The following is a 27,619-nucleotide window of genomic DNA, read 5'->3' as shown; positions in this document are numbered from 1 at the left end:
GACAGAAGTTGATTGTCTAGTCAGACCACCCTCTGAACGATACAAATGCTCTCCTGAGGGTAGATATTCGTTACAGCCTGTAGATTGGATACTTACTGTTCTTTGATGTCTTAGACAGAGCGCCAAGGTGCTATCATGATTATCTAGCATAAAATACACAGCAAGCCAAGAAAGGTTTTTCTCATGTAATCTTTATTGTGGAGAAGGGCTGACGAATCATTCGTAGAGACTGGGGATACAGAGATTGTGTTAGAGCAGTTAGGCTTGCTAATCACTGAAAGTAACCATTGTTTGATGTTTCCATGAGAGAGTCCTCCATTAATTGCAGTTGAACTTGACTGAGTGTGAAATTAAAAAGGAGGCTTAGATTTCAAGACACTCCCTCAGGTGCTCAAAAGTATGCTAACTGGCACTGTGGGAGACCTCCTAAAACAACTAAGGATGCTTAAATGAAAGAGGCCATGACAATATGAAAAGAAAACCTTTGTGATATCACTGAACCCACAAAGTTGGTCAAGATCAGTCACTCTTTATTAGCTGTTAAATGTCAGGCTTGCATGAAATGCTCCTTTTTGCCAACGTCTGATTCCAGTTGTGCTTCGTGAGCATCTACAGTCCCAGGAACTGGAGGTATTTGATACTGGACAGAGAAGTCTGTGAAAATGAATGTAAGAGAAATTGTCAGGAGACTACATATTAAGGCATTGCCTAGCTTTAAGAAAATGTATTTAAAACTTAAACTTGACAGAGATAAAAGGTTTTAGAGGCTAAGTTGGCTTCTGGTGACAACTGGAATCTGAGACAGGAATTGTAGAAACCTGATTGCTGGCTTGCGTTATGGCACTGGAGACACTTTAATCTTCTTTGTTTCTCTACCTGTAAAATGAGGGAGGCATATAGATCCCACAGCTACCTACTGGTATGGAATTTGAAACTTTGGAAACTAGTATCATTCCTAAATATTAAAAATGCTTATTTTGTACCATGTTAATTATCCGTGAGGTTGGAGTGTAAGAAGGGCCATATCCTTTGTCTCTGTGATTGTTGTATAATGCAACGTTGAAGACTCCTTGGAACATTCCATTTGTAATGCTCGGTTCTGTAGGAATAAATGAAAACACCATAAATTCAGGATTATGACATATTCTAGGATTAAGGGGAAGGCTTTAGCCAAGAATATGTACATATATCAGTTTATTCTACTTTGCTCGATGTGAAAGATCTTTAAAAGCTTTTCCTGATTTTGAGAGAGACTGTCCCCTGAGTTATTCCTTGGATATTTATCAGAGTGTTCTTTGCAAATAACAATGGTTAGAAAGGCTTTTAGTATTTTATTCTTTCTACCATCTGGGAGTGTAGAATTCCTCTTAAAGATAGTGTTTTAATATATACTCAGAGTTCACTTCCAAGTAAAAGCAGTATTCTTCATTTCGCTGTTGATATGTGAATATCATTCAGTTATATTGGTGGTTCTTGTGGCATGAATATATATTTTCAGATCTAGCTATTCATTTTACTGGGGTACTCTTTCTGATGGAAACCTTTTGTACTTTTGCCTGTAGCTACCGTTGACCTCCATATAATTGTCATTGTTATTCCAAGATTTAAAAGAAAAGCAAAAAGGTGATGGTCTCTAAAGGCTTGTGCTATAAAAAAAGTATATCGTATTTCATTTAATAATCTCATTTGTAGAGCAGTCTTTGAACGTTCACATACTGCTAGCTCTTTGTCATTCTTTCATCATCCAACAAAATAAACTGGGAAAATTGTTGTATTGTAAATATAACCTTAAAATACTTATTTAAAAAACAACAACAACAACAACAAAATCTCTATGATCCTTTAAAGAAGGAGCAAGCTGGAATCCTATGGAATGATATCTACTAAGACAGGCCATGATATGCACACTGAAAAATGGTATGTACTGTTATTACAAGTAAATGTACATCCTGTAATTCACTGTAATGTATTTTCAAAGCCATGAAGCCTGTGCTTGTGATCTCTAGGAAACAGATTTGTCTGTTAGCCAACTAATTACCAGATGAGTGCCCAGAGCAAGCACCTGCCATCTCCTTCATAAAACTGTATTATGTACAGGGAGATAAATAGTGACAGATCCCCATCCTGAATTTTTCTACATTGTGCTGCTAGGTTCATTCTTCATTTCAAGTCATTACTTGGACAACTGTGATTTTTGAATCACAAACTTTTTCTGCTTAAAAGATCTGTCAGTTCTCTTGTGGTTGCAAGTGCATGACTGGAATGCTGGCTTGCATGTCACTTGTTTCCGGCATAGTGATTGACAAACCCCACACCTTATTACAAAATAAAAAAAAGCTCAGAATCCAGACATCACACTGACTTATTTTTCAAAATGTTGCTTCTGACCTTGAATGACAGGTTATTTTGACAACGCATTATTTGTGTAGTGGCAGGATACTGAGTCACTAAGTTTAATAGCAGCACAAAATACAAATATGTAAAAAAAAGAGTCAACTCCTGGCTGGAAGCATTTATAGGTAAATATAGAGAAACAGGCTAAAACAAGTGTGTATAATGGAAAACAGCACAAGACTGTGTTTTAAACATTTTGGAGGTGTTTTTGGCTTGTGTTTTCTCGGTTGTTTGTTTTTCTTCTTTTTGTTTCTTTTGTCAGTTGATCTTTTTGGTTGTTTCCCTCCTCCTCAAAGTGTACATCAAAAAGGAAGTCATTTAATCAGCCCCAGTTACTCAGCCTTCCATCTAGCTTTTAACTGCATTATGAATTTTGAGGGCTCATTGAGGGAATAATCCTTAAAGACTATTTGGGGGAGGAAAAAGAAGTAGGTAGGCAAGGGCCTACCCTTAAGTAAGAACATGGAAGAGAGCAGCGAGATGTCTGCCAAGAAAAATACCAGTGGAGCCTTACAGTAATGGTGGGAAGTTCTGGTACAGTAACTTACAGAGAAAGAATTGATTTCTCTTATACTCTTACACGGGAATATTAAAGTTTCAATTTAATGTTAATGTAGGAGGAGGATGTTCCAGAGGTGGGTCTGTGACATGGACAGAAAGTCATGATATGGCATGTCATTCCAAATCTGTGTTCCTATTGGCATCTTTGCTTTTTTTGATTAGGAGAGGCCATATGGTCAGATGATGCAAGAGAGAAATGGGGAGAAGTAGAAGGAAAACAGGACAGACAGGAGGAGATTGTAGTAGTAATCAAGGTGAGAGGTAGTTGAGTAATGGGAAAGGTGTTTTTTCTACGCTGACCAAAGGAATCAGACAGATCATGCAAGTGTTACTAGGAAAGAAAAAAGATGTTGTGGACTTGCTCTGCAGGTCAGGGGTAGGCCCTAGTTAAAGATGATCTCCCTAAGGGATGACAAACATGGAAGAAACTGTCAGATGTGGTGCACCTGAGCTTAAGGCCAATCAATCTCTATATCCTCCCATTATTAAATGTGGTTTATGTTTGTATTTGACCATGGTCCAGCTGCTAGGAGTATTGCTGACCTGACTTGACTGGGTCATTTTTTGTGATCTTGATATAAATTAGGAATTGGTAACTGGAACGAGTTCAGCGTAGGGTCGCAGGGATGGTGAGGGGCTGAAGCACTTGGCCTGTGAGGAGAGGCTGAGGGACCAGGCTTGTTCAAGCCTGGAGAAGGGGTGGCTTCAGGAGACCTTAACAGAAGCTCCCCCAGTGTCTATGGGGAGGTTATTGAGAAGACCGAGCCAAGTGCTTCACAGTGGTGCATGTGGGAGGATGAGAGATAGTGGGCATAAGTTGAAACAAAAGGTTCAGACTGGATAGGAAGAGAAACATTTTCCCCATGAAGATGGTCAAGCAGTGGAACAAAGGCCTAGAGAGGCTGTGCAGTCTCCATCCTTGGAGGTTTTCACAGCCCAACTAATTAAACCCCTGAGCAAACTAGGCCATAACTGACCCTTTTTTGAGCAGGAGGATGGACCAGATGCAGTCCAAATTATCCTAGGGTCCTATGACAGACAGTAAGACAGTTTTAGTGACTGCAGCTATTTACAAGATGCTTTGATTAATTTATTTTCTTGCTATAACTTCAGTGGTAATGATTTGGGGTTAACAGATTAAGAATCCTAATTATTGCTAAGACTCTGACCATTTACTGAGAAATTCATAATAAATCTGTATTTGTCCTTCAGCTCAGTTCTGTCCCCTCACTTATATATTAAAGCATAGAGTCATACATCACACACATATGTGTATATGTACACAAAAAGAAGCAGCAATATGAAATTCCTTTGCAAAAGTGCCTGGCTGCTTTATTTATTTTTTCAAGGTTTCCCATTTCTTAAAATGGGTAAGTAAACTCCGTGTGTATTTGGAATCAGTGAATTCCTGGAATGGTGTGCAGCTGATAACATCTGACACAAGCATGCTTGTAGACAGCATTTTCTCTTAACAACATAGCACTGCGCATTCATTGGAATACATGGTCACAGGGATGCTTCTTATGGGAATTACCATGTTAATTCCATTAGAAAAAAATATTTTGTATGCCATTTATTTTCTACTTTAAGATCAGCATTCCACATTTGCAGAAGGCTGGTAGAATTTTGTAAGTAATAAATCAAAGGAGCTCTTTTAATACCTACAGAATTAAATGTGTCTTCCGGAACTATTCAATAAAATTTAATTTACATATTTTTTGGATGTGTAATCTATGTGACCTTCAGTAACTGTTTGTTTTTTAAATATGAAAAATACCTCCAAAGTGTAATAGCCCAGAGTTTCAAATGGCGCAGTAGGATATGTAATGCATATTTTAACATATTTTCTTTTAATTTGTCACACAGACTTGTGCATGATTATATAAAAGTCCATATTTTTAAACCCAGTAGTACAAGTGTGTAAGATGTACTTGGTCGGGCTAAAAAATTCAGAAGTCTAATTTATCTTGAGATATGCTCAGTCAAGTAGTTTTTCACAGCAGTTAGCTAACACTTCAAGCTCTAACAGTGCCCCTGAGCCATAAAAGAAATTTGCATGTAAGAAATGTTTTGAATCTATTAAAAACTCAGCTCAGAGCTAAAGAGTTGCTCTCATGTCTTTGTTGACTAACATGAAGTGAGATCTTACAAAAAGCTAGGCTGTGATCGACAGATGCCAAAGCTTAGGTTTTGATGTGATCATATATTTCTTTCATGCACAGCATTTTAAGTCTGGGACTGGAGCTTCAGAAAGACAGCAATCAATGGGTCTGCGCAAGAGTACACAAAATATATTACTCCTGGCAGTCGTCAAGACAGAATTATTCAAAAAATAATCAGAAATGCATTTGATCATAGACTAGATGGTTTAATAATTTATATTATACCTTATTAGCAAAGTCTTGTGTTTACTTTGTGGCTGCCAAAACAAGATGAAAGGCTGCCTCTATGGAAATACAAGATGCTTAGCTCAAAGTGTCTGTCTTTGCATTTCAGTTTGATAATTTCCCTTTTTTGCCTCATTTTGATTAATAGTATATAGGTTTAAATCTTAGAGTACCTTTTCCTTCGTTGCAGTCCTTTTTAGTGAGAGCAATGCTCCCTGTTAACAAGTCTACCAAAGAGTTTATGGCCTATCAAGACTTAAATTAGTATAAACACATATTTCTGGAAACTTCTTTACCTTAGGGTTGCCTCCAAGTATTTTTGGGTAAAAGAGGCTTTGGATTTAGTTCTAAATTCCACTAAACTTAATCCTTACGCTAATCTTCCCAAGTCTTGCAGCTACAAAAGTGTGATTTCTGAGCTCAGCCCAAGAAACTTGCACTCTGACTAGTGATTGTGTGTAGTAAGTATCACCAGTTATATCAGTTCAGAATATTACAAAAATGCCTTGAAGATTTTCTTGAAAAGCTAATGCACTGCAAATATTTTATCTAGAGATACAAATATGGGCCTTTCCGAATTAATATTTCTATAAAGTGAGAACACAGGGATTGGACCAGCGTAACTGCTAGTTCAACAAATGAGATCTTTGCCTCCAACCAGGTTTTTTGACGCTAAAGGTGTATGAAAGAGCTCTAATAAACTTGGTTTTCTGTGGAGAACTCCCCTCCCCACAAAACATGCAAGATCTTTTCTGAAGGTGTCTTAGATAGCTCTTCAAGGCACAGTATATGGAAAGCTTTAGGGAAAAGAACGTATATGAGAGGATCTCAGAATACAGCACTACGGTATTGCAAACTCAGAAGCTCATATGACAGCCCAAAGCAGCTCTTGTAATTTGCCTTGTCTACTCTAGAAGGCTTAATTTTAGTTTTAGTTTCTGTAAGTTCGTCCTCTCCCCTCCTTCTCTGTGCATGCAATGTACACTACAATATATACTGTATACTTTACCTGAAAGCTAGGTCCTCAAACGGAGCCTACAGAAGAACATTTTGCCCAAATAAAAATATATATATATACAGTGTTTTTCACTAGGACAGCATATCATAATTGTATGTTAGTAAGAACTGATTATATTCCAGGCAGGCATGTCACTGTTGTCCAGACTCAGTGAGGGCCGCTCAGCCCTTAGCTCAGGCTTAAGAAAGCGCAAAAACACGGCCAGCTTAGCAGAGCTCTTCCTCTTCTCAGCGAGAGTTTTGTGCCGTGTCTTGCAGAGCTGCATGACAGACTCTTAGGAAGAGGCATCTACCTGCAGGTGTCTCTGAGAGATTATCCTGGTTTTAAAAGCTGCAGTACGATTTGCAGAGGGGGACAAAAGACTGCCATTTTCTAAAGGAGCCTTTCAGTTGCGGGGAACCAGATGTACCCTTTTTTACAAATGCGTCTTCTGTGACAATAATGACGGAAATTTTCAAGGAAGATGGTGATATTACCCGTGTGTCAGTATTGCAAAACAGAATTTTGGGGCAAACTAGAGAATAGTTCTGAGAAAATATGGATCAGATGAACATATTCATTACTTTTCTTGAAAGAAAATACTTGGCAGGATCATCTGAAGAGATACACGTCATCAAATAGAAATGCAGTAGTGTTTTAAGTGATAACCTGTGAAGTACATCTGAAGAAAAGGGTCGCTTTAGTTTGCAAGTTGTGATCTTTTTGTCCATAAAAGAACAGTTACATTTGTAAAGAATTCAGGTTAGCAAAGTAATAGTAGTAGTATTTCACAAATGCACCTGTTGAAAGAAAAACTTCTGGTTTAAATTGTTTGACAATCTTATATGATCTGAGATACTGTGAAAATCTGAAAGTTTTGAGCAGTTTAGCAAATGTGACTACCAGTAGAAACAAATGCATCAGAGTTCAAAATACAAGAATGAAAACAAAAGCATAGTGAAATTGTGAGAATAGTACCTCCAACCCAGTTAAGTTTTAATATTAGTAAAATACTGTAAAAGAAAAATTTCATCTATGAAAGAAAATTAAAAATGGGTTTAGTGTATTAGTATAATCATCTAATTTATGGGAAATATTATAAAGTAGGGAAGAAAATGGGCCTCGCAACATTACAGGCTGACTTAGATGAAATACCACTAGGACAACTGGCCATGGGGACAGTGGTGTTCCCCACCACCAGAACTTTGTAAACCTTGCTAAAATCTCTTTTGCCAGTCTGTCCTACTAGCACTATGCAGCACTACCTAATGCATATGCATTGCATGTTGCAGTAGAGGTTTAGGAAAACAATATGGTAACAGAAAAACAGTATAGGCTATTCATGATCAAAATTATACCAACAAGATGAGACTATTTGGTTTTATGTTGGAAGACAGAAAAACTGTAAAACAGAAATGAAGTGCCGGTGAAATCACTACTGAAAACTACTGCACAGGAACATGAATGAATGCATGAAACACTGATGCATTTAACTGTTAGTAAAGGCGAAAAAAAAGGCCCTCAAAACTTTTTACAAATTGTAACTTGTGTTTGGGGTGTTTTGCTGGCTAGCCCCAGTCTTGCAGAGACAGTTAGAGAGGAACTGAGGCTGAGCATCAAGAGGAGCATTGAGGAAAAAGTTACAAAAAAAAGTCATTTATGAGGTACTGGCCCTTTTTATCTGTTTTTATCTGTTTTCTGAGGGGTAGCATCTGGTCTTCTACAACTAAATATTCAGGACTTTACTGACTATCAAGCTGTGTAAAAATATTTAATAAGGAGTTGGGAGTCTGACTGTAGTCAGCCAAATTTTAAGTCATGAATCAGTGAAAATTAAATTTAAGAAGAAATCAGTCTTTGGTTGTATTGATATTTTTACGGCCATATCCATTCGTTTAAATCATCTTAGCCTTACTGTTAACGTACCAACGATACATGCAAAAACAGGTCATGACCATAAATTATGTGCCTTATTTTGGTAGAGATCTGTGAGACCTGCAAAGAAAAGAAAGGCTTTATAACGTCTAGAAAGAATAAATTACACATGAGTTTTGATTCATATATAAAAAAACCCTTAATGCTGTATGGTTTCTGATTCATTTTGCAGGCAAAGGTTAATCAGCTTTGATTTGGGGGGATAAAATAGCTGTGGCCAGTTACTAAAATTTCAAATTGATTGTAATTAATAACTTAACAATGTGAAGCAGTTTTGTAGTTTTTGATGAAGCTAACATATTCTGCACAGTATAGGCTGGAGTAGTGTTGTTATTGTGCCTTACACTGTGGAGAACTATACCCCAATTTGCTTACCTGTTTCCTTTCCTCTGTTTACCTGGTTGATGGTCTTCTGGGTGCAGTATATATAAGAAGTCATCCTCATTTCATAGGTCACTTGCTCAGTAACCCTATGCCTGTGTCAATTGTGGCCTAAATCAACAATACCTCAGATGTTAGAATAGCATTTAAGCCAGGCTGTCATTTGCCCCTTTGATGCTTACTGACCTAACCAGTAGTAATCATTATTTTCCTTCTACAGTTGCTATAATGGATCTGATTCCTGAAATGGAAAACAGGAGGCAGTTACAGACAGTTTGAATTGTGCTGTCACACTTTCATGGGCAGGCACCTTTCTTGCAACTTTGATACTTCTTCGAGTTTGCCCAGAAATACATTTGGTGAAAGAGGGAGTCGGTCATCTGGTCTGTATTTTGATGTGACGCTGTTTCAGCTGCTTGGAAATACAAGATTATCCAGATAGGTACTTTCTGGGTCCCTGACTTGTTTTACATGAAACATGAAGGGAAAAAAAATAAAATGGATTAATCAAAAACCTTTTTTAACTGGAAAATTTCAAACCAATTAAAAATCCAGCTAAGCTCAGTCGAGTTCCTAAGAGATTATTGAAATAGAGGGAGGAAAAAAGAAATGATGAACAGAAATATTGAATCTTATGATGCAAGATCATTACACCCTTGCTTAATTACACCTTTACCACTTCTGCCTCTTGCAAATGTCACCAGATTACAGTTTTTATAGACGTTTTTCCTTTTGAGTATCTACAATGCTAGCATGCTGAACTGAACAAAGTTGCAAAAGAGAAGAGTTTCTTATTCTTTCCACTTGGATTTTCTGCTGAAATAGTGACTCAACATCTGTAACTTGTCCTGCAGTTAAAAGTCCTCGTATTCTGGGCTATCTTGGTGCTTGCAGTCAGGTTGAGAATGGTAATGGCAGGCGCAGCAGGGAACTCGGATTCAATATGCTGAATGAGAAGGTGAGTGTTTTAGCACAGCTGCCTCCTGAGGGTCAGGGGAAAGGAAAAGCCCTGTGGGAGGATTTTCAAGCACCACTGAGCTGGCACACCAGGAGACGATGATTGACTTTAGAAGAGCCCTGCTGTGCAAAGGATTGTTGTGTTGTGGTCCCCTTTATCACTGGTTAGACATTTCTTTTGAAGAAGCCAAAAATGAGAGAGTAGTGAGATAGCAGCAAAATAAACAAATTAAAAAATCATCATCAAAAAACTCTCTTTGATGACATAGAGGTCTGGAGATTTGTTTCTGTTGCTAACAGCTTCATTGATTTGGCAGTTAATTTCATTAGAAGGATTAACTTTGTATGACATTGGTAAGATTTCTGTATGAAAAACTGATGACGATGCAGTGCAGGTTGAATTGTCTTGAAAAGGGGTATTAATTTGAACCTCAATATAAAGAGGAGATTTTATCTGTATTTGGTATGTACAATCAGAAACACATAACACAGATTCAATCTTAATATGTGTGTTTCTTCACAGGAGTTCAGACATGCACCACAGAACGGCACGAAGTGGAAAGCCCACCCTTCTGCTGAAAGCCCAGTGAAAACACCGCTCAGCTCCTGGATGGCTTTGCAGCTCCCATGGCAACAAGAAGGAGGTGGACTGAAGATACTGTCTGTCAGCCTGGCTCTACTGGCAGTTCTTGTTATGTTTTACTACGGAGGAATGAAAACAGAACTGTGAACTGAATGAGGCTTTTATGAAAACAATAAAACTGCTGTTTAAAATCTTCAAAGGAAATACTTTTACCAAAAATTCTTTTTTCTTTTTTTTTTTTAAAAGCGCTAATATAAATTGGGCAATAATTTGTACTCACCCTATGCCTTTCCTGCCATCCATAGGAATGTTAATAAGCTCTAGGGAGATCTATCTTGCCAAAATTTGAGATCCTTGATTGGCAGAACAGTTTGTTGCATCTTTCCTCTTTGTTCTAAAATGATGCAATGTTTGCATTGCTTACTCTTTTCATAACTGCTGTAGCAGGTAAAATTGCATGCAGGAAACTCATGAGGTTTATAAGAGATCTTTCCATTGAGTGATGTTGGTAATCTTTTATAGGCAGAACATTTAAAGCTTTCTTAAAAATTTTGCTTAATGCAGTGTGATGGTTTGATATGTGTCTCTCTGCATTAGAATCAAACACTGCTGGGCCATTAAAGTTTGTCATTTGTTGCTATTTATTTTGCTGTCATGTCTGAAAGAATTTTTGTCCTTCCATCTTGCCTCTCTCTACTTCACAATGTGTTACTAGGCTTTGTTAATACAAGAATTATTTTTTACATAGAAATAGTTTTAAAGGTATTGGGTTTTTATCATTGGATGGGAAGATGGAGTTCTGGTGGTAGAGTTCTGTTAAAAGATTGATTTAATACAGTCTCTATAGATTTAGTATAATGCTCAGAGACCTACATGTGAATCTCGTATTAGCTGTGCATTGGATCATACTGTGTATAAGACAATATTGCTTTGTTAGTGGGGAGGTTACATTTTGCACACTGCAAATTTCTAATTATTTCTTCAAGCCATTTTTGTCATGACAGGATCTCCACACATCTTGAGATTGTGCTGGTCAGTCAGGGACTGGACTCTGTGCCCAGTTCTGCCAGAAGCTGTCTGCATGATATTGTTCATTCGTTCATGCCTTGTCACCTTTCTGGATCTTCAGCCAAACTTTAAAAAGTCTGTTTAAAATCTTAAGAGCAGGAACTGTTTGTTGGGGTTTTTTACTATGTTTGTGTTGTACCCAGCACAGACGGAGCTGAGCTGCCTACGTGGCTGTTGTGGTTTAAGCCTGGTAGGCAGCTAACACAGAGCCGCTTGCTCACTCCCCCCCTGGTGGGATGGGGGAGAGAATTGGAAGAGTAAAAAGGAGAAAGCTTGCGGGTTGAGATAAAGACAGTTTAATAGGCAAAGCAAAAGCCACGCACAAGCAAAGCAGAACAAGGAATTCATTCCCCACTTCCCATGGGCAGGCAGGTGTTCAGCCATCTCCAGGAAAGCAGGGCTCCATCACGCCTAATGGTCACTTGGTAAGCCATCACTCTGAATGTCCCCCCCTTCCTCCTCCTTCCCCCAACTTTACATGCTGAGCATGACGTCCTATGGTCTGGAACATCCCTTGGGTCAGTTGGGGTCAGCTGTCCCAGCTGTGTCCCCTCCCAACTCCTTGTGCCTCCCCAGCCTCCTCACTGGCAGGGCAGTGTGAGAAACAGAAAAGGCCTTGACGCTGTGCAAGCACTGCTCAGCAACAGCTGAAACACACCCGTGTTATCACCACTGGTTGGGTCACAAATCCAGAACATAGCCCCATACTAGCTACAATGAAGAAAATTAACTCTACCCTAGCCAAAGCCAGTACAGTGGCTCTACAGTGCAGATGAATAATTTCCTAGGAAGGATGCTTTGTACTTTATAAAATGAGGATTCCTAGTAGTTACAGACAATTAATCAGGAAGTTCCACCATGATGCTTTCAGTACAGCTTGTAAATTATAGCAACAAATGTAACTGTCTTCAGGAAATTAGGTGTGTAATGACTTGAGTATTATAGTGCTTATTGCAACCACTGAAGGTCATGAGCCAAGACTCAAAACTCATGAGATTTTTTAAAAAACCTGTGCTCTTGATTAGCTTCTGCTTGGGTTTTTTTTTCAGGCTTTTCTTTACAACCAGGAATATGTAACAATCAGTAAGTTACATTTCTAACAAATCTGAAATATTCAAAAAAACCCCACTTGACTCTGGGAGCGGAAATTTTCAGGAAAGTACCATATATCACAAGATTTTCAGGAAAACTATGAGTTGACAAAATCATTATATCTGAGCCAAATTTTTGCATTTGATGGGAATAAACTATGCAGATATGTTCTGTGCCTCTAGCACTCTCTCTGTCAGCCACTCTAGCTTATCTAATCATAGCAATTACAGACTCATTGCATCAGCTGTTAGAGATTTACGAAGCTTGTGATTTAGATTCTGTGCATCATTGGCTTTAATGGGACCAGCTTATTTTCTTAGAAATAATGCAATATACAGAAAGAGGGTGAAGAAGACTCTGTAAATGTCATTGCCCACAGATGCAGTGTATTCTTAAACTGAGCTTTAACCCAGTGAGTAGGAAGTGTTGTTTATCAAGTATTTTATTATCTTCCTTTAGATTTTGAGAGGGCTTTTTGACACTTTGTATTGTAGAGCAGTGGAGTGTTTGTCATTTGCTCCTGTTTATTTACAACTAAAGCTTTCAAAGCCACTGAGCTGAACAAGTCAATTCTGGTCAAACAGCTCATCTGGACCTTCAGGCAAAACCCAAACTGCATGCTGCTTGAGGCTGTTGTTGAAGGCTGCTGGGAAACCTCAGTGAGTATAGAGTGAATTGTAGAAGTGTATCTGCTTCATGGAAGGGGTTGACCTGAACACATTTGACCTATGATTTTTGCTCCCGTCTGGCTCCCTGAATGCTTCTAACTGCCATGCCAGGTGATGTTTTCAATTTTTACGTCAGCATTATGTTTGAGGCCTACTTCCACCAAGTATTGTCTCTTTGCAAGCCACGAGGGTGGATGAGAAATCTACTGCACTCCCAAGTTAATGAGGTCATTGCAGGAGAAGTTTCCCCACGGTCAATTGATCTCACTCTTACACGTGGGTGAACACACTCATCACTAGAGAATGTGTCTGCTAATAAGCAATCTACATTCAATGCCTGGTTTTTTTCAAAGCAAAAAAGAATCTAATTTCCTTTTGGTACCAAGGAAGCCTCAACTATTTTTCTGAAATGTCTGTGGTAGCTCTGAGTTCTCTTTGGCTGTTTTCAGTGAGGAATCTTGCAAACCACAAGACTTGAATAGCAAAGACATCTTAAATCTCTTCTGAACAACATTAAGTGCACACTTTTTATGTCCTCCTTGTGCGTGGGTTTGGATGCTGGAGGACTTTGTCATTTAATCTTTTCATTCTAGCTTTCTATTAATGGTATACTTGTTAGAAAAAGAATATGAAATAAAAAACGTGGTCTCTGTAAAGCTCGTTCTATAAAGCAGGAGAGAGAAAGAAGAAGAAGGTACCTTTTGAGGAGAGTTCATCCACCTCTATCACATCATTGCCTGCACATCTCTGAACATCTGACAGCTTCTGTTAATTTAGTTTCACTCCCCAGTTCAACTTCCCTTATGGAAAGCTGGAGTGGTTTTTGAATAACAGCAAGTAATATCTGAAGTGGCAGCAACTGGCAACTCTGACATTGAGCTTGGCTGTGGCCATTACCCAGAATCCTTCTGCTCTTCTTGAGAAGCAATTACAATTTCACAGGTTGGAATTAACATTCCCTGCGGTATGCAATAGAGTAACTGAAACTGTCAAAGTGATTTCAAGCTGCTAATCTCTCACTGCTCAAAAAGTGAAAATAGAGCCCCTCTTACCCAGGCACAGATCTGACAACTTAAAAACTCCAGCCTTCCACTACATTTAAATACATATGGAGAGTGGCTTGATCTGCTCACAGAGGATATCTGTAAAGATGTTATGTCTACGAACATTTGTGTGTTATTAACAAGTCTATCTTTTTTAACTTTAAGATGTGTGTAACTTCAGGAACTAAGACAAATATAAAAGAAGTCTTATGCAAGAGCTCTGAGAATTTGGAGGAATGAGTAGGCATGTGCTTGTTTGTGTGAGGCTTATTAAAATCTTTATTTATGTATTTTTGAACATGTAGTATTTTTTGCTGGAAAAATTGCTTGCAACTTTCCTGAATTCTGTTTTCACATACTTATAAACCATGTTTTATTTTGAGTGCACTGTGTTTGATTATATAGATAGAAACAAAGAGCATTTAGAAATCAAAAACAGAGGAAGAAATTGAGAGGCTGTAAGCTAGGGTGCAAAATGGAAAATATTAGTGCAAAAGCTGCAAAGCAGGTTTGAACTAGGAGACCCAGCCCGCGGAGTTTGGGACTGTTTTTAAAGCACCCTTTGATTTGTTCAGAGGCAGGGTTCATCCACTAGATAATTAAAATTAGAATGATTGCAGGAAAGCATTTGTGCAAATATCATTAAATGTCTTTTAGTTGCATATTTCATTCATGCATGCACTTAACATTGAAGTGAATGCTTTTTTCTTTCAATGAAGGTGCTTCAGTAGCTGGTGGAGGGGAGACGAATTATGAATAGTCCTATTTTTATTTTAAAGAAGCCCAATTAAAAAAAAAAATTGTAACAAATAATCATGTCCCTGCACCTGCTGGTATCTGTTAACTCCTACTTGGGAAGCTGTGGTTATGGATTTGGATCGTTTATGCTGTAGGTCTCCTTGTGCTATGTTGTGACAAGTTGGCTGTTTGAAAAGTCATGGAAGTGCCTGTGTTCCAGTCAAAAAGGTAGTCAAGCTGATGGCAGAAAAGATCTTTGGATCTCTTTGGTTCTCTGTTCCACACCTCTCTCTTACACCTTTTCACTATCTGCATAGGCTTCTCTCCGTTCCCTAACTTTCTTCTCATTCAAATCTCCTTTATCAATTTCAAGAGTTTAAAGAACAGTTAGATAACGTGTTTAAGTTTCCATGTGATCCTCTTAGGAAAGGAAGGTAAGAAAGAGGAAGGTAAAGATACGTGGTCCGTTGATGAAGGTGGTGTGATGATCAAACATCATGAGAAACTTTTATGCAACAATGAGAGCTACATCATCACCTAAAATAGATCATAAGATCTGTCTTTGTGCATCCTTGTCTTTCTCTACCTGTAATCATTAGTTGCTCCCTCTTGTATTATCATTCAGAGTAAACTGCATTTCTTATGTACTGCTGGAAAAATCCAGCGTGACTAAATTACATGTACTAGGGCAGATTGAAGTACAGCAGTAATGGAGACTAAGATGTGCAGGTATATGCAGTACTAAAAAAACCAGCAGCCAGTGCAACATCATATACCTGGTATTCACAGCTGAACTTTTTCACGGAGTCCTAGTTATTAACATGTGAATTCCAGGTATGAAAATCCCCCCCATGTGCAGAGAGCTACCATTGAATAGGAGAGGAGAGGAGGGGGAAGGGAGAGGGAAAAGAAAAGGAAAAAAAACCCAACCTTGACTAGATATGTTTAAGTACAAGAGGGTGTTGTTTAGTAGCTGCATCACCAGAGAAGTGCATTAGCAGTTCAGAAGGAAGCTAAATACTGTACAGTGACATGCAAAATCTCTTCTTTGCACCTTTTGCTTCTTTCCTAAATACTTAATCTGCATTCCAGAGGGATGAAGATTCCCCTGGCAAAAGCTAACCAGATCAAGAGGGGGAAAGTCTGCTTTTTGATTGTGGTGATTTAGCTCTTTTTTCACTGAGGGGGAGAGGCAGGGTGTGTGAATCATATCCCATGAATGGAGAAAGAATAATATTTGAGTATCTTTTCAACGATATTTTATTGGAAACTATTTAGCAATGATAGCCGTTCCTCTTGAAAAGTGTTGTTAACATGATATTTTATAGAGAACAATCTGCCTTGGATGGTTTGCTGAATGCTGGTTGTAGGTAATGGAGTGAAATTCCATGCTGGTGACTAGATTATGATGCAGATTTGTGCCTACAACTTGCGTGCTTTAAATGTCCCATCTGTCATTGAGTGTGAGAACAGGCTAGTTGTGCTCAACTGAGCATAAAATATTGTGTCTACTCCCTTCCTGGGTGGTGTTTGTGGGGACTGGTGTAGAAATGGTTAGTTGGCAATGGGTTACAGATTACAGGAGAAGCTTGGAGATGATAAACACACCAAAAAAGGGGCCATGATTGTTTGGCACATAGTGTGAGTTGGGGATCTGAGAGAAGTTAATGTGATGGAATTGTGACATCATGGGAAATTTGACTTTGCATAGTTAGGATCTCATTATAGTATAATCTGAAGAGTAAAACTGTTTTACGGTGCTTGGAAGGCTTTGCTGCACAGACACCCTTCCCAACTGCTCATAACTCTTGGGGTTACTGTGCTGTGTTAGAGCAGTCTGTCTCACCACGCTAGCTACTGCCACTAGTATCACAGTCAGAGAAAAGCAGTCTAGCTCACCTGGCCTCTGATGGCAAGTTGGGCACACACAGTTTTATGGAGCAGGGCACTCCCAACTAGTTGTCACCTTTCACCCTGTTTTGTCAAAACATTACATTTCTTATAGCAGCATAGGAAAAATGGGTAAACTGTGACCCGCAAAGAAACTTCCTCAGTCCAATGGCATTCAGTAAATAATACATGCTATTTAATGATTGCAAGCTTCGACTATTTGTTTTTTAAGTACCTCCATTCCATTCCTTCTCTGTGAGCCTACATTCTCTCTTATCCTTTCTTCCAGCTGCTTTGCCCAAGGTCTCGGCACCTCCTCTTGTTTTATGGAAGATGATGTGTCTTCAGAAGGATAAGTATTAGTCTGAGCATGGTGGCTGCTTCCCTGAAAACAAGAGTGCTGCTTCTCCTGTGGAGCTGATTTGTCAGAGGTATCAATGTTTGGAAGCCATTGCGTTGCAGTGTCTCTCCTTTAACTGTGTAGCGTCTGGTTGCCGTAGCCTTTGGGTTTTATCAGAAACTCCCATTTGCTAGTAAGAGGTATTAAAAGACCTCTTCTGTTGTGCTATATTATTTTTAACCTTGCAAACCCCAGAAATGTAGTAATTCGAACCAAGAGATAAATACATCGATGTCAGTTGAACGTATTAAATTTGATATCCGCTAGTGGCTTTATGAGCCGTAAAAGTCAACATCTAGCAATCATTAGCTACAAGATCTCTATACAAGGGATTATAAAGGCCCATGTGTGACATGGTCTGCAGAGTATTAGTATGAGACAGCAGAAGGAAACAAGTGAGCAAGTTACCGAGTCAACCACACAGGTAACCAATAACGGAGGGAAGGATGTTCCCACTCAAGGGACAGCGTAATCTCCAAGTATTACGGTAATATTAAGGAAATAAAAAAAGACAGATAGCAGCTTGGCTATGCTGCAGCAGCATTAATTTGCTTCTGTCCTGCTTGAATTGTTTAGTAGGCAGAAAGGGCAATCTGAATGACAGTCTCCAGCAGAAGGATAAAAGGGAGCCTAACAGCAGTTAACAGCTTTGGCTTTGTGAGAAACAGATTATTTGGTACAAATGTGAACCTCCTGCACTTCCATATCTCCTTCCCATTCAGCTCTAAAAAGAGAGACCTTCTTGTTTTGATTTAGTTTTCTTTGGTTTTTTTTTTTTTTCTGCAAACACATGTTCTTGTTCCTAAAACAATTTTATCTGACTCTGAAATAATACTGAACAAAATCATTCACTTTTATTTTTAAGATGAAGCTTGTTTGTGTTTTGTTAAATCACCTGTGAGCCTGAATCAACCAGCACCTTACTTGTAGGGGGACGGGATTAATTTTTATATTGATTTGAATCTGAACTGGAAGTTTTCAGTAGGCCTGTGGAGCACTACTAAGGGGACCAAGAAAATGAAGCCTAACTGGCAGTCAGTTTGCTATATTTACTGTGTCTACCTACAGATTTACCAGGATTGCATACTGAAAATTGTTGAAGCTAACTACTCTAAATCCACTGATAAATTTTCAGTTTTTAGCAATTTATAGTGACGTTAAAATCAGGCACACAGATAATTTCATAGCTTTCCCCCCGCATATATCTACTGTAAGAATTACCACTGCAGGACAGTAGTATTATACATTGCTGTCACCACCTCCTCTATGGAACCTCTGCTACGCAAGAAGAAAAACATAATAAAGATCAGATAAGAGGAAGTTCCTAGACTTTGTAAAGAAGTGGCTGTCTTGTGCCTCTGTACAAATATTCATGAAAGGTTGTAGTAAATTGCAGTTTCTGAGTTCAGAAAGTTTGTTCTAGAATAGTTATCAGCTGTGTTCCAATGTGAACTCTGCGTTTGGGTTAGTAGGTTTAAAACAAGAAGTAAAATCGCTATCAAACATAGTAAGTTTTCATGCCACTGTAGAAGGATGGAGGAACATTTCTCTTTCCTTACCTCGTAGCAGCAGCAGTTTGCCACTGTAGAGGTGGATGAGCCTTAGACACATTGTATGTCAAACAGCGGCAGGGCTTCCAGGGCCAGCCTTTTGTCACCTGCGTTTCTTTTCATAGTCTTTGAAAGGCATTTACTTACCATGTATCCTGCAGAAGCCTTGTATTCTCTGATGTCCTTTAATGAGCTCGGAAGCACTTGTATGTTCTGCAGGAATCCAGGATTATGGTTCCAGCTTTCTGAATCACAGCAGGGACAACAAGCTATTTCAGCCTTTCACATCAAAGTTGTCATAAGAGAGTTCAATAGTGTATTTCCTGTTCTTGCTGCATACACTGCTGCAAACACTGCTGCAAAAGATGAGTCATCAGCATATAAACACTTTCTTGGCCTCAGAATATCTGATTTTTGTGTTGATTAGCTGCCCATTTAATTTCTCTTTCCACACTTATTGACTCCTCTAACTAAGAATAATGAAATTGGGTTACTGCCAATTGTACTTCATATTGGTGCAAATGTAGGAAAGCTGAGGCAACTGGTAAGTACTATCTTATCTGCCAGGAAATCCATGAAACTAAAGTTCTAGTGATTCCCATTCACAGCAGTAGCTCGAGCAGAAGACCTGGAATAGTTTCAGTAATGAAGTCTAGTCCTGTGGACAGTCTTGCACTGTGGTGTCTAATGGTGTGCTTGTGAGCAAGGAAAGTAAATGAAAGTCTGCTCCATGGAGGGAACATATTTTATTCTGTTTTCTGGAAATGTTTAACAATCTGGCCCAAACTCACTTGACAGGTAGAATTGACAAGGTCTCCTTGCTTAAAAAAAATGACAGCGTACTAACTAGTCTGATTTTCCAGTTGTCAGAGTTCAGTTATCTAGATATGCTATTCATGTTTCAGGCAGTAGAAGCAAGCTGGTGTGATGGCCAAATCAAGCATAAAACTTTTCTCCTCTTTTCTTAGGCACTTCAGAGTTAGTTGGAAAGCAGAATTTTTGGCCTTATGAAGAAGGAAGGCTATAGACGGTTCTTCCCATACCTTGTAATTGTCAATACGGGACAAGCTGTAAATAATACAAAGACCTAAGCAAAGGAAGAATTTTAAATAACCATATTCTGTGATGCAGTATGATTTTAAAGTAAGCTACATTTTAAGAGTTTTATCCGTGAAAAGGCCAGTTACAGTATTTTGCTCACTTTTCTATTTTTTTTTTTTTTTTTTTTATGTTTCCCTCAGTTTTTGGCAGATTAAACATTTTCATTTCAAAATACAATAGCTGCAGCTCATCTAGTCCTCTTACAAAAACAAATTTTGAGTCACAGTAGTTTCTATAGGCTGAAGCTAATTTCCCAGAAATTAGAATCACTGTGGCAGCCTCAGGGAGTGGCTACAGTGGCCCAAACAGATTTAAACTGAGGCAGCTGCCTTTCTGTCCTACCTGCTTCTATCAACAGCTCTTGCTTGCACCATCAGTAATGCTGTGAGACTGCCTGGGTCAGGTAGCTCATCTAATTGAAGCAGTTTTTTGACGGGGTTCATTTTGAGCTGGCTCATGTTGCTGAACTGGCTCGCTGTGCTGTTGCATGAGCATCGTTGCAAGGAAAGGGCTGATTTACATTGGCTTGAGCTGCCAGAGAGCCACACTTTGGGCCAAAGACAAGGATTGCGTGAGTCTTCCAGGCTGAACTGCTTCTTGCTGGTACGGCTTTGGAAAGGTCCTTATTCTACCACTTTATTTCAATTACAGAGTTGCAGTAGCATGCTGTGGCCACACAAATATGTGACTGAAAACTGAGTACTGTTGTGCAAGCACAGTAGAGCAGAGCCATAAAGTTGTTGTTTGAAGACCTCGACACAGCTTCAGAGGTAAGGTGTGCTCAGGAACTGCAGGGCTAAGGTCACGGCCCACAGGGCAGGCAGGATGTTGCTGAACTATGGGGTTTCACAGTACTTGAGTGATCTGTTCTGATCAGCTCAGGATTAGTTGATCACAAAGGCCATATAAAGTTACTGTCGACATGTCTTTCCCTTAGGCTAGTAACTCTCTTTTTGATCTCTAGAGATACATACATAATACAGCTTTTCTTTTTTTTTTTTTTTTTTTTTTATGGAAGCACAACGTGCTGGTTGCCTCCCAGGAAGTGATATTTATGTGGGTAGAACAGACTTCATGTTTCAGGACTCCCAATCCGTCCCTTTTGTTAGCTGTAGAAATCACTTTAAAAGCCAACTGGCATGTGAGTGGGTGGTTTTGGTTGGTTGTGGTTTTGGGGATTCTTTTCTTTTGTTGCCTACTTTCCTTATGCACATGCTGCTAAATTTCTATTTGTTAAGGAAGTACAAAGGAGGAAAAAGTAAGTTCTGCGTCATTTCAGTTTGCCTTTGTGCGATCTGGTCAGAGCCAGCCAAATTCTGGGCAGTCAGCAATGTCAGCAAACATAAAGCAGATATCTAGAAAAGGACTTGGAGCTTTAAAGTCACATTAAGACTTTGTTATAAACGTCTGCTTTGAAGACTTGCACTATGACACATGCAAAAAATGTTAACTTCCATTAAAGGCTCTCATGAGATTTGTTACCAAATGTTAGCAAATACTCAGCAGGACAGTTCAAGGGGTACATTCCAAAAGTTTCTATCGTGCATTTGATGAAAACATCTATAAAAAACCAATTACTGTAAAGGAGGAAACACTGTACTTGCACCAGATTGATATTAAATGCAAATTTGATTTCTGGGAGCAATTTAGGAAAACAATGACTTTTAGTGAGAGCTTAATGGAAATGTGTGAGAATAGAAGTGGTCTTTGCTTGGCCTTCTGTCCACTGCTCCCAGAATATGTAGAAAGCAAGTGATTAGACGTTTAAATTGTGAAACACCAGGAAAAAAAGCAGTTTATCATCAGTATCCTTAATGAAGTATTATCGGCATCCTGCTACTTCTAACACTGCATGTTTTGTAAGTCTTTCCCATAGATTAGCTTTTAGTCATTTAAGGGTATATACACTGTTTGTATATGTATTCTGGTATATTTTTGTCTTTCTCCTGTTCATTCTGTAGTCACTGGCTTGAGAAAGCTTGCGTGAGTTTAGGAAGAGGAAAACAAGGTTAAAGAAGCGATATTGTGTCTTATTCTAAGGCTCAGAAATTCAGTTGTTTCAATTTCTTGAAACAAATACCCCAGTTGGGGCCAGTGAGGGAGAGAGCTGTCTCCCCTGCGCCCAAGCCTCCTTGCAAGACAAATGGCTCCATTGTTTCTGTGGTGTGTAAATATCGCTGGTCCTGGGAGGTCAGGATTGCACGCACTGAGTGGGTGCTTAAAGAGGTTGGATCAAATACGTGTAGAAGATTTTGAAGATAAGGAGTCAGTAATGATAAGACTTGTGTACTCTCTGACCATGTTTTGGTGGTACAGTAAAAACACAAAGCACTGAGTTTGTGTAAACTTACTCACTCTGCTAGTTCAAAATATGTCGAGGAGTTAACTTTCTACCAGTAGGCTTTATGCCAGATAAGGTATCATTTTTCCCTCCACAGCCAGCCTAAAAACCTAATGCTGCCATAAGCTTTCTATCATTTACTTGAGCAAATTCTACAGGAAATGCAGTTACGTACCTCTGCCTGACACAATGCACGTGTGTTGTAGGTGACCTGATGTCACACGGGTGTGGAAATAGCGAGCTGGGAGACTGCGAACGTCTGAGGCGCGGGGTGGGATGGGGTGAAGCTGGGCTGTGAAGGCTTTCCAGGGGACTTCACAACTCTTCAGGAGTTTGGGAGAATTGGGGCCTAACGTGGGGCTGAAGGTAAGCTGTAGAGTGGCATATAGATTTTTAATTTTTAGTGCTATGAGGATGTTGATATTTATTTCCCTTTTGAAAACAGGAGTTGCCTTAGATATAAGGGCTAATATAGTAGCCAGCAGGCTGATCAGATGTTATAGAAGAGCACAACAGTACTGGTGAGCTCGTGAACTTTGTTTTGACTGTCATTGGCATTGTTAATGCAGTAGGCTGTAACAGTTCTTCACGGAAGATCAGTAGTCACGGAGTTTTGGCAAAGTCCTAAATTATTCATGTTCCTAATAAAAAATGAAAAAGAAAAATTCTTCCTGATTTATGTTATACCACTGCCTGTTGCTCTGACCACGTACAGGAAATAAAAAGCCTTATGCTGTTCCTGAATTACACAGATGGCTTCCACTGTGGAGTGTCCTTCATAATTAGCTGTCATAGAATTGGAGCAGAACCCTGCTAAAATGTTTGGTGTCTTAAGATGCCATCTAATCTCATAAGGTTTTGGAAGGACAATTCCACCGCCTCTTAGTTTTAGGAGGAGGAACACTTAGTTGTCGTGCATCTTGTGCAGTGCGAATTCCCGCTTCAGTTGTGTCTGCTAGAAATGGCACTTTACCAATATCTGGGACCGTTATTGACTTTGATATTGCAGACAATAAAAAATCACTCACAAACAGACTTCATTGTTGTGGTGGTTGTTTGGCACCTACTTAAAATACAGTTGGATGAGTTTTAGTGACTTGTCAATGTCTGCACTTAGCGTGAGACTTTATAGACAGCAGTTGCTGCTGGAGATAGTTGTTAGAATGAGATGATCTTGAAGGCAGGACCGAGTGGGCTCATTTAATTCCAATGTAGCAAAGTGATTTAAGGGCCTGCTTCCCTCTTATTTTGAAGTTGGATTTATCTGACTCAAAGATTCCTATATTGACTACATTCCTGCAGTACGAAGGCAGCACCAGAACTGCATGCAAAGTTAATTTTTTTTGAAATATTAATTTATCCATATTTTTTGATACATCTGCTCATTTCATATTTCTTTTGCCCACCAGACAGTTAGGGCATGTTTTCATGATTTTTCTGTGCAAATGTCCATTGGAGTATAGGATTCTTTCTAAGGCATGTTCAAAACCTGGTACATACGTTTTTTAAATGAAAGACTAAATCCTTCTCTCCCTATTATTTTATCACTCCTTTTGTTTTAATTTATAAGGTCACTGCAGCCAGATTTTTTTCTAAGGTGGGTTTTCTGGACCTTTTTTAAGGGCTTGGAGGTAGGGGAAAAACAATTATGTAAGAGAATGATTTTCATTCCACTAATGTTGATTCACTTGGCTCATAAGAAGAGCTTATTGCTTTGTTTACTTGGAAAGAATGAATATCAACACATAAATAATCAGCTGAGAACTAGATTTCCAGAAGGAAGAATTTTCCTACTCACTTTTCTCTTAATTCAAAGCAGTATATTTTAGAATTGATGTAACTCACAGCCTTATGATGGTCACATTACTTTCCCTTAGGAGTAAACACAGACAAAAGTGTCTGCTTAGTTTCCAAACTAGAGAGCAGTTGTTGCCTCAGGTACTCAAGCTTCTATAGAAAAAAGCCTTCCATAGCTCTCGTAGCTGTACATACTGAATGTACCAATGTACCTGGGGACTTCCATGCCAATTTTTCAGAAGTACTAGGAACTCTTCTTCAGAAAGACACAGAAAAACAATTTACTGAACAAGCCTCCCAAAAGTGCTTTTTCAGACAGTCTTTCACCTAGCTAAACTACTCAGACCTGACATGCTATAGCTGGAAGAAACTAACCATATCATACAATTTCTGAACTCATTTTTCCCTTCCTTTCAGTCTTGGAAAGATGTGTAACCTGACAGGACAAGAGGGTTGACCCTTTCTTCAGGCCCTATTGCAGTGCAACACTCAAACCTCCTTCTGGAAAATCCTCTCGGGCTAATACACTGCAATCCCACTTTTCAGAGTTTGCAAAACCTAATGTATTTAGCTTGTTAACAGCATCCCACAGAATCGTAGGTCCCAGGGACAATTCATGTCCTTCACAGCTCATAGGATTTTGTAATACTCAACAGCAGTAAGAGATGTGTCTGAGAGGAAGGCCTGGGCCACTGGTCATGTACGTCATCTACACCATCATCTGGTTCAGCAATATGGCTTGATTTTTAAAGCTTACAATGGAAAGTGTATTACTTACATTATGCATAAGTCATCAGATGCTTTTATCAAGTACTTCAACTGCTCCAGATTACAAGCATGTTTGTGGGCTACATACATTTATTGGCTTATTTCTATATGATGGTTTCATAATGCTGAAAATAGATAAAGAAGCAGATTCATTTTCCTCAAGCTGCTTGATATGAGAAAATTACGCTTATAGTTCATGCTGTTATAGAAGGTTGCTGTGACCTGGAGATCTACCACTTAGCTTATCACTTTCCAAGTTTAAAAGAATTAGCTGTCAGCAACAGAAACTTTCTTTCCTGCTTGCTTTTACAGCATTTTGCAGAATGCAACGCTAATCCATGTCAACAGACACTTTTAAGTAAATACAAGTAACCAGTCATCACACTGGCTTCCACGTATTTACAGTAATAGTGCCTAAATCCCTCCTTCAGACATTGGACTTTGATACCTAATGAGGCAGGAGGTGCCAAGAATTAAGTAACTTAAAGGATAAGAAGTTGGAGACAGAAACTGCAAGGGAGACAAGCTTTAAAAGCATACCTTGAATGCACTTAGGGTATTTGGGGGTGAGGTGGAGTTGTTGGCTGTGCAGAATACCTGAGCTGAATTGCTAGCTTTTGAGTCAGCAGAGCACTACCAACTTTACAGCCGAGGACTGCGTTTTCTACCCAGACTGAGTCAAATGCAAAACCAACTTTAGTTTTGTAATAAGAATTGCATGTGATTATTAAAGAAGAGAGATCCTCTTGAGTTGTATTTTCATAATGGGAAAGTACAGGTCCTTTCTAGTGGAACTTGTTACTGGCCAGAATCTCTTGTTCAGCTGTTTTTTGGACATAGTTCAGGACAGACATCCTTGGGGATGATTGAGTTAAAGAGAATTTTTATAGGTGGACAGTTGTCTGAGTTGCCAGTAAACCTACTGTTTAATGCTAAAATGAAATCACACTGCCAGCACTGTGCTGGAACTCGCCATTTTTAGTTACTATTCAATTACAATTTAAAAACAAAAATCTGGCCTTAGGCTTCAGCTTGCTCAGTGGGACAGCAGAGGCTGAGGTATATGCAGGGACAATCAGTATGATACTTTTTTCCCCAGTGTTTTGAACTTTGTGTTCATTTGCATCTGACATTACAAAGCATGAATGTAAAATACTGCCAAGTCATGAGTGTAACAAATCTGCACCCACTTGCATGTAAGGTGGTCAGAAATCAGGCCCGGGAATATTTACTCCCTGCAGACTGTCAGTAGTCTGGCAAAATGTGAGTGCACACCCTTATCCACAATAACGTTAGGGCCTCATTCATGTTTAGCTTAATCTACTTTGGAAAAGGAAATACCTTGTGACATTCTTCAGTGGCCTCTATGGACAAATAAATAAAAGATTTAATGGAGCCTTCACAGTAGGACATTGGCAACCGAGGAGGACCCTAAGGACTGGGTTGTATAAATTAGGCAGAACTTGGGATATTTTTGGAGCTCCATAAGGGATGAGGAAGAGGTCTTTCATCCACCCAAGTTCCTGGGGCTCTGAGGAAGAAAAACTGCACCACGTTTCGCACAGGGAACAACTGTTTCTCATGTGTGTTTTGAGGCTGTATGTGTGCATCATCTAATCTGGCCTCGTTCCATCAAATACATTCCTCTGAATTGGACGCTAGATGGTAACGGCTTTTAGTATGTCAGCAGGTAATTAATTATGATAAACGTGCAAATTGTGTATTGTCTCAATAGGCTGTGTGGAGCCAACAGGGTGCACGTGAGTAAAAATATACTCATTAAAGGTCTGCAGTAGTAATGAGCACTGCAGCAGTATACCACAGTGAGCCGTTGAGAGCTGTGCTGTCAATTACCTGTGGATTAAGGACCGATGCGATTTTAACCAGATCCCTTATGACCTGAATGGAACGCCCCAAAGGGTTTTGTGGCACTGCCTCTTACAAATGCTCCATGACAGATCTGTTTTCAATTCTTATTCTTTCTCTCTTCTTTCTTTTTTCTTTTTTTTTTTAATTTTTAAAAGAAAATCAAACTTCAAAGTAACAGCCTAACTTATGATTAATATACTTTACAGTATATATCCTATGACTTTTTTTTCTTGTCCCGTCCATTAGCCTTCACTGTAGTTCTGCACCTGGATGCTAAAGGGAAAGAGAGTGCTGGGGGGAACAGATGATGCATGCCAAAAGAAAAAGTAATTGTGGTGATAAGGAGTTTTAGCAACTCGGAGAAAGAATCCTTTCCCTCACAACTTTCCAACCTCTTTTGGCTTTCATGTTAGCCTCTCATTTGTGCGTGCATACATACGTACGTGTGTGTGCGCATATTAAGCACATTGTTATATGCAAAGAGGATGGTTCTTCATGTCAACGCATCAAGAAGAACTCAGAACCACTTTGTCAACATACATAAGCTATTAGACTATCCACAACTGACGTCTTTGAGGTCATCTTCTGTAGCCAGAATAAATTTCTCTTTAGCAGTACAGATGGATAGTAGGAAAGCCAGCAGATGCGTTGTAGCTAATCAGAAAGAGGCTCAGCAGGGTAACTAAAATCTCTGCTAGAATTCATATCCCTTCACGGAGTTTAATTAAAGAGCTTTGTGTGCATCCTTTTGTTTTATCTGTTGCCAGTGTTTTGTCTCCTATTGTGGCAGTTCCTTCAAATAACCATCAATTTGCTGTGATAATCTAATGAGGAGAACGAGCAGCACTGTTTAATTATATAAAAATGATAATGAGCTTTGGTTGCCGAAGAGTTAAGGAGCTGCTGCTGGCCACTGGAATACAAAAGAGCTGGTGCCAAAGGGGCCCCTGGAAGTCTGTGGCACTTCAGACTTCATTGCTGAGCAGCAGTAACTGGCTTGAGCAAGCAGCAGGCCAGTGGAGCTTCCTTCGGGGAAAGATAGCTGAATTATTGAGCAGCCTCCTAACAGCAGGAAGCAGAACAGGCATGGACAGATTTC

The 27,619-nt window shown here is 39.2% G+C and overlaps 1 protein-coding gene and 1 long non-coding RNA gene across 5 annotated transcripts in view; one reads left to right on the top strand and one right to left on the bottom strand.

The window, feature by feature from the left end:
- CDKAL1 (CDK5 regulatory subunit associated protein 1 like 1) overlaps positions 1–14,364 on the top strand; it is a 432,072-nt gene extending 417,708 nt beyond the window's left edge. For all 4 annotated transcript variants that reach the window (XM_052805186.1, XM_052805237.1, XM_052805157.1 and 1 more), the window contains one exon: positions 10,136–14,364. In XM_052805186.1, coding sequence (XP_052661146.1) covers positions 10,136–10,342 — 207 coding nt within the window. In that variant the 3' untranslated portion in view covers positions 10,343–14,364. The remainder of the gene's footprint in view (positions 1–10,135) is intronic.
- On the bottom strand, positions 143–18,892 carry LOC128149880 (uncharacterized). The gene is made up of 4 exons (XR_008237891.1): positions 18,792–18,892; positions 8,842–8,896; positions 984–1,099; positions 143–654 (listed from the first exon to the last, which is right to left on the bottom strand). It is a non-coding gene; the product is annotated as an uncharacterized LOC128149880 (long non-coding RNA).
- Between the last annotated feature and the right edge of the window lie 8,727 nt (positions 18,893–27,619).

This window comes from Harpia harpyja, chromosome 1 (genome assembly GCF_026419915.1).
Source record: "Harpia harpyja isolate bHarHar1 chromosome 1, bHarHar1 primary haplotype, whole genome shotgun sequence".
Classification (NCBI taxonomy): Eukaryota; Metazoa; Chordata; class Aves; order Accipitriformes; family Accipitridae; genus Harpia; species Harpia harpyja.
This window is presented reverse-complemented; position numbering and strand designations above follow the sequence as displayed.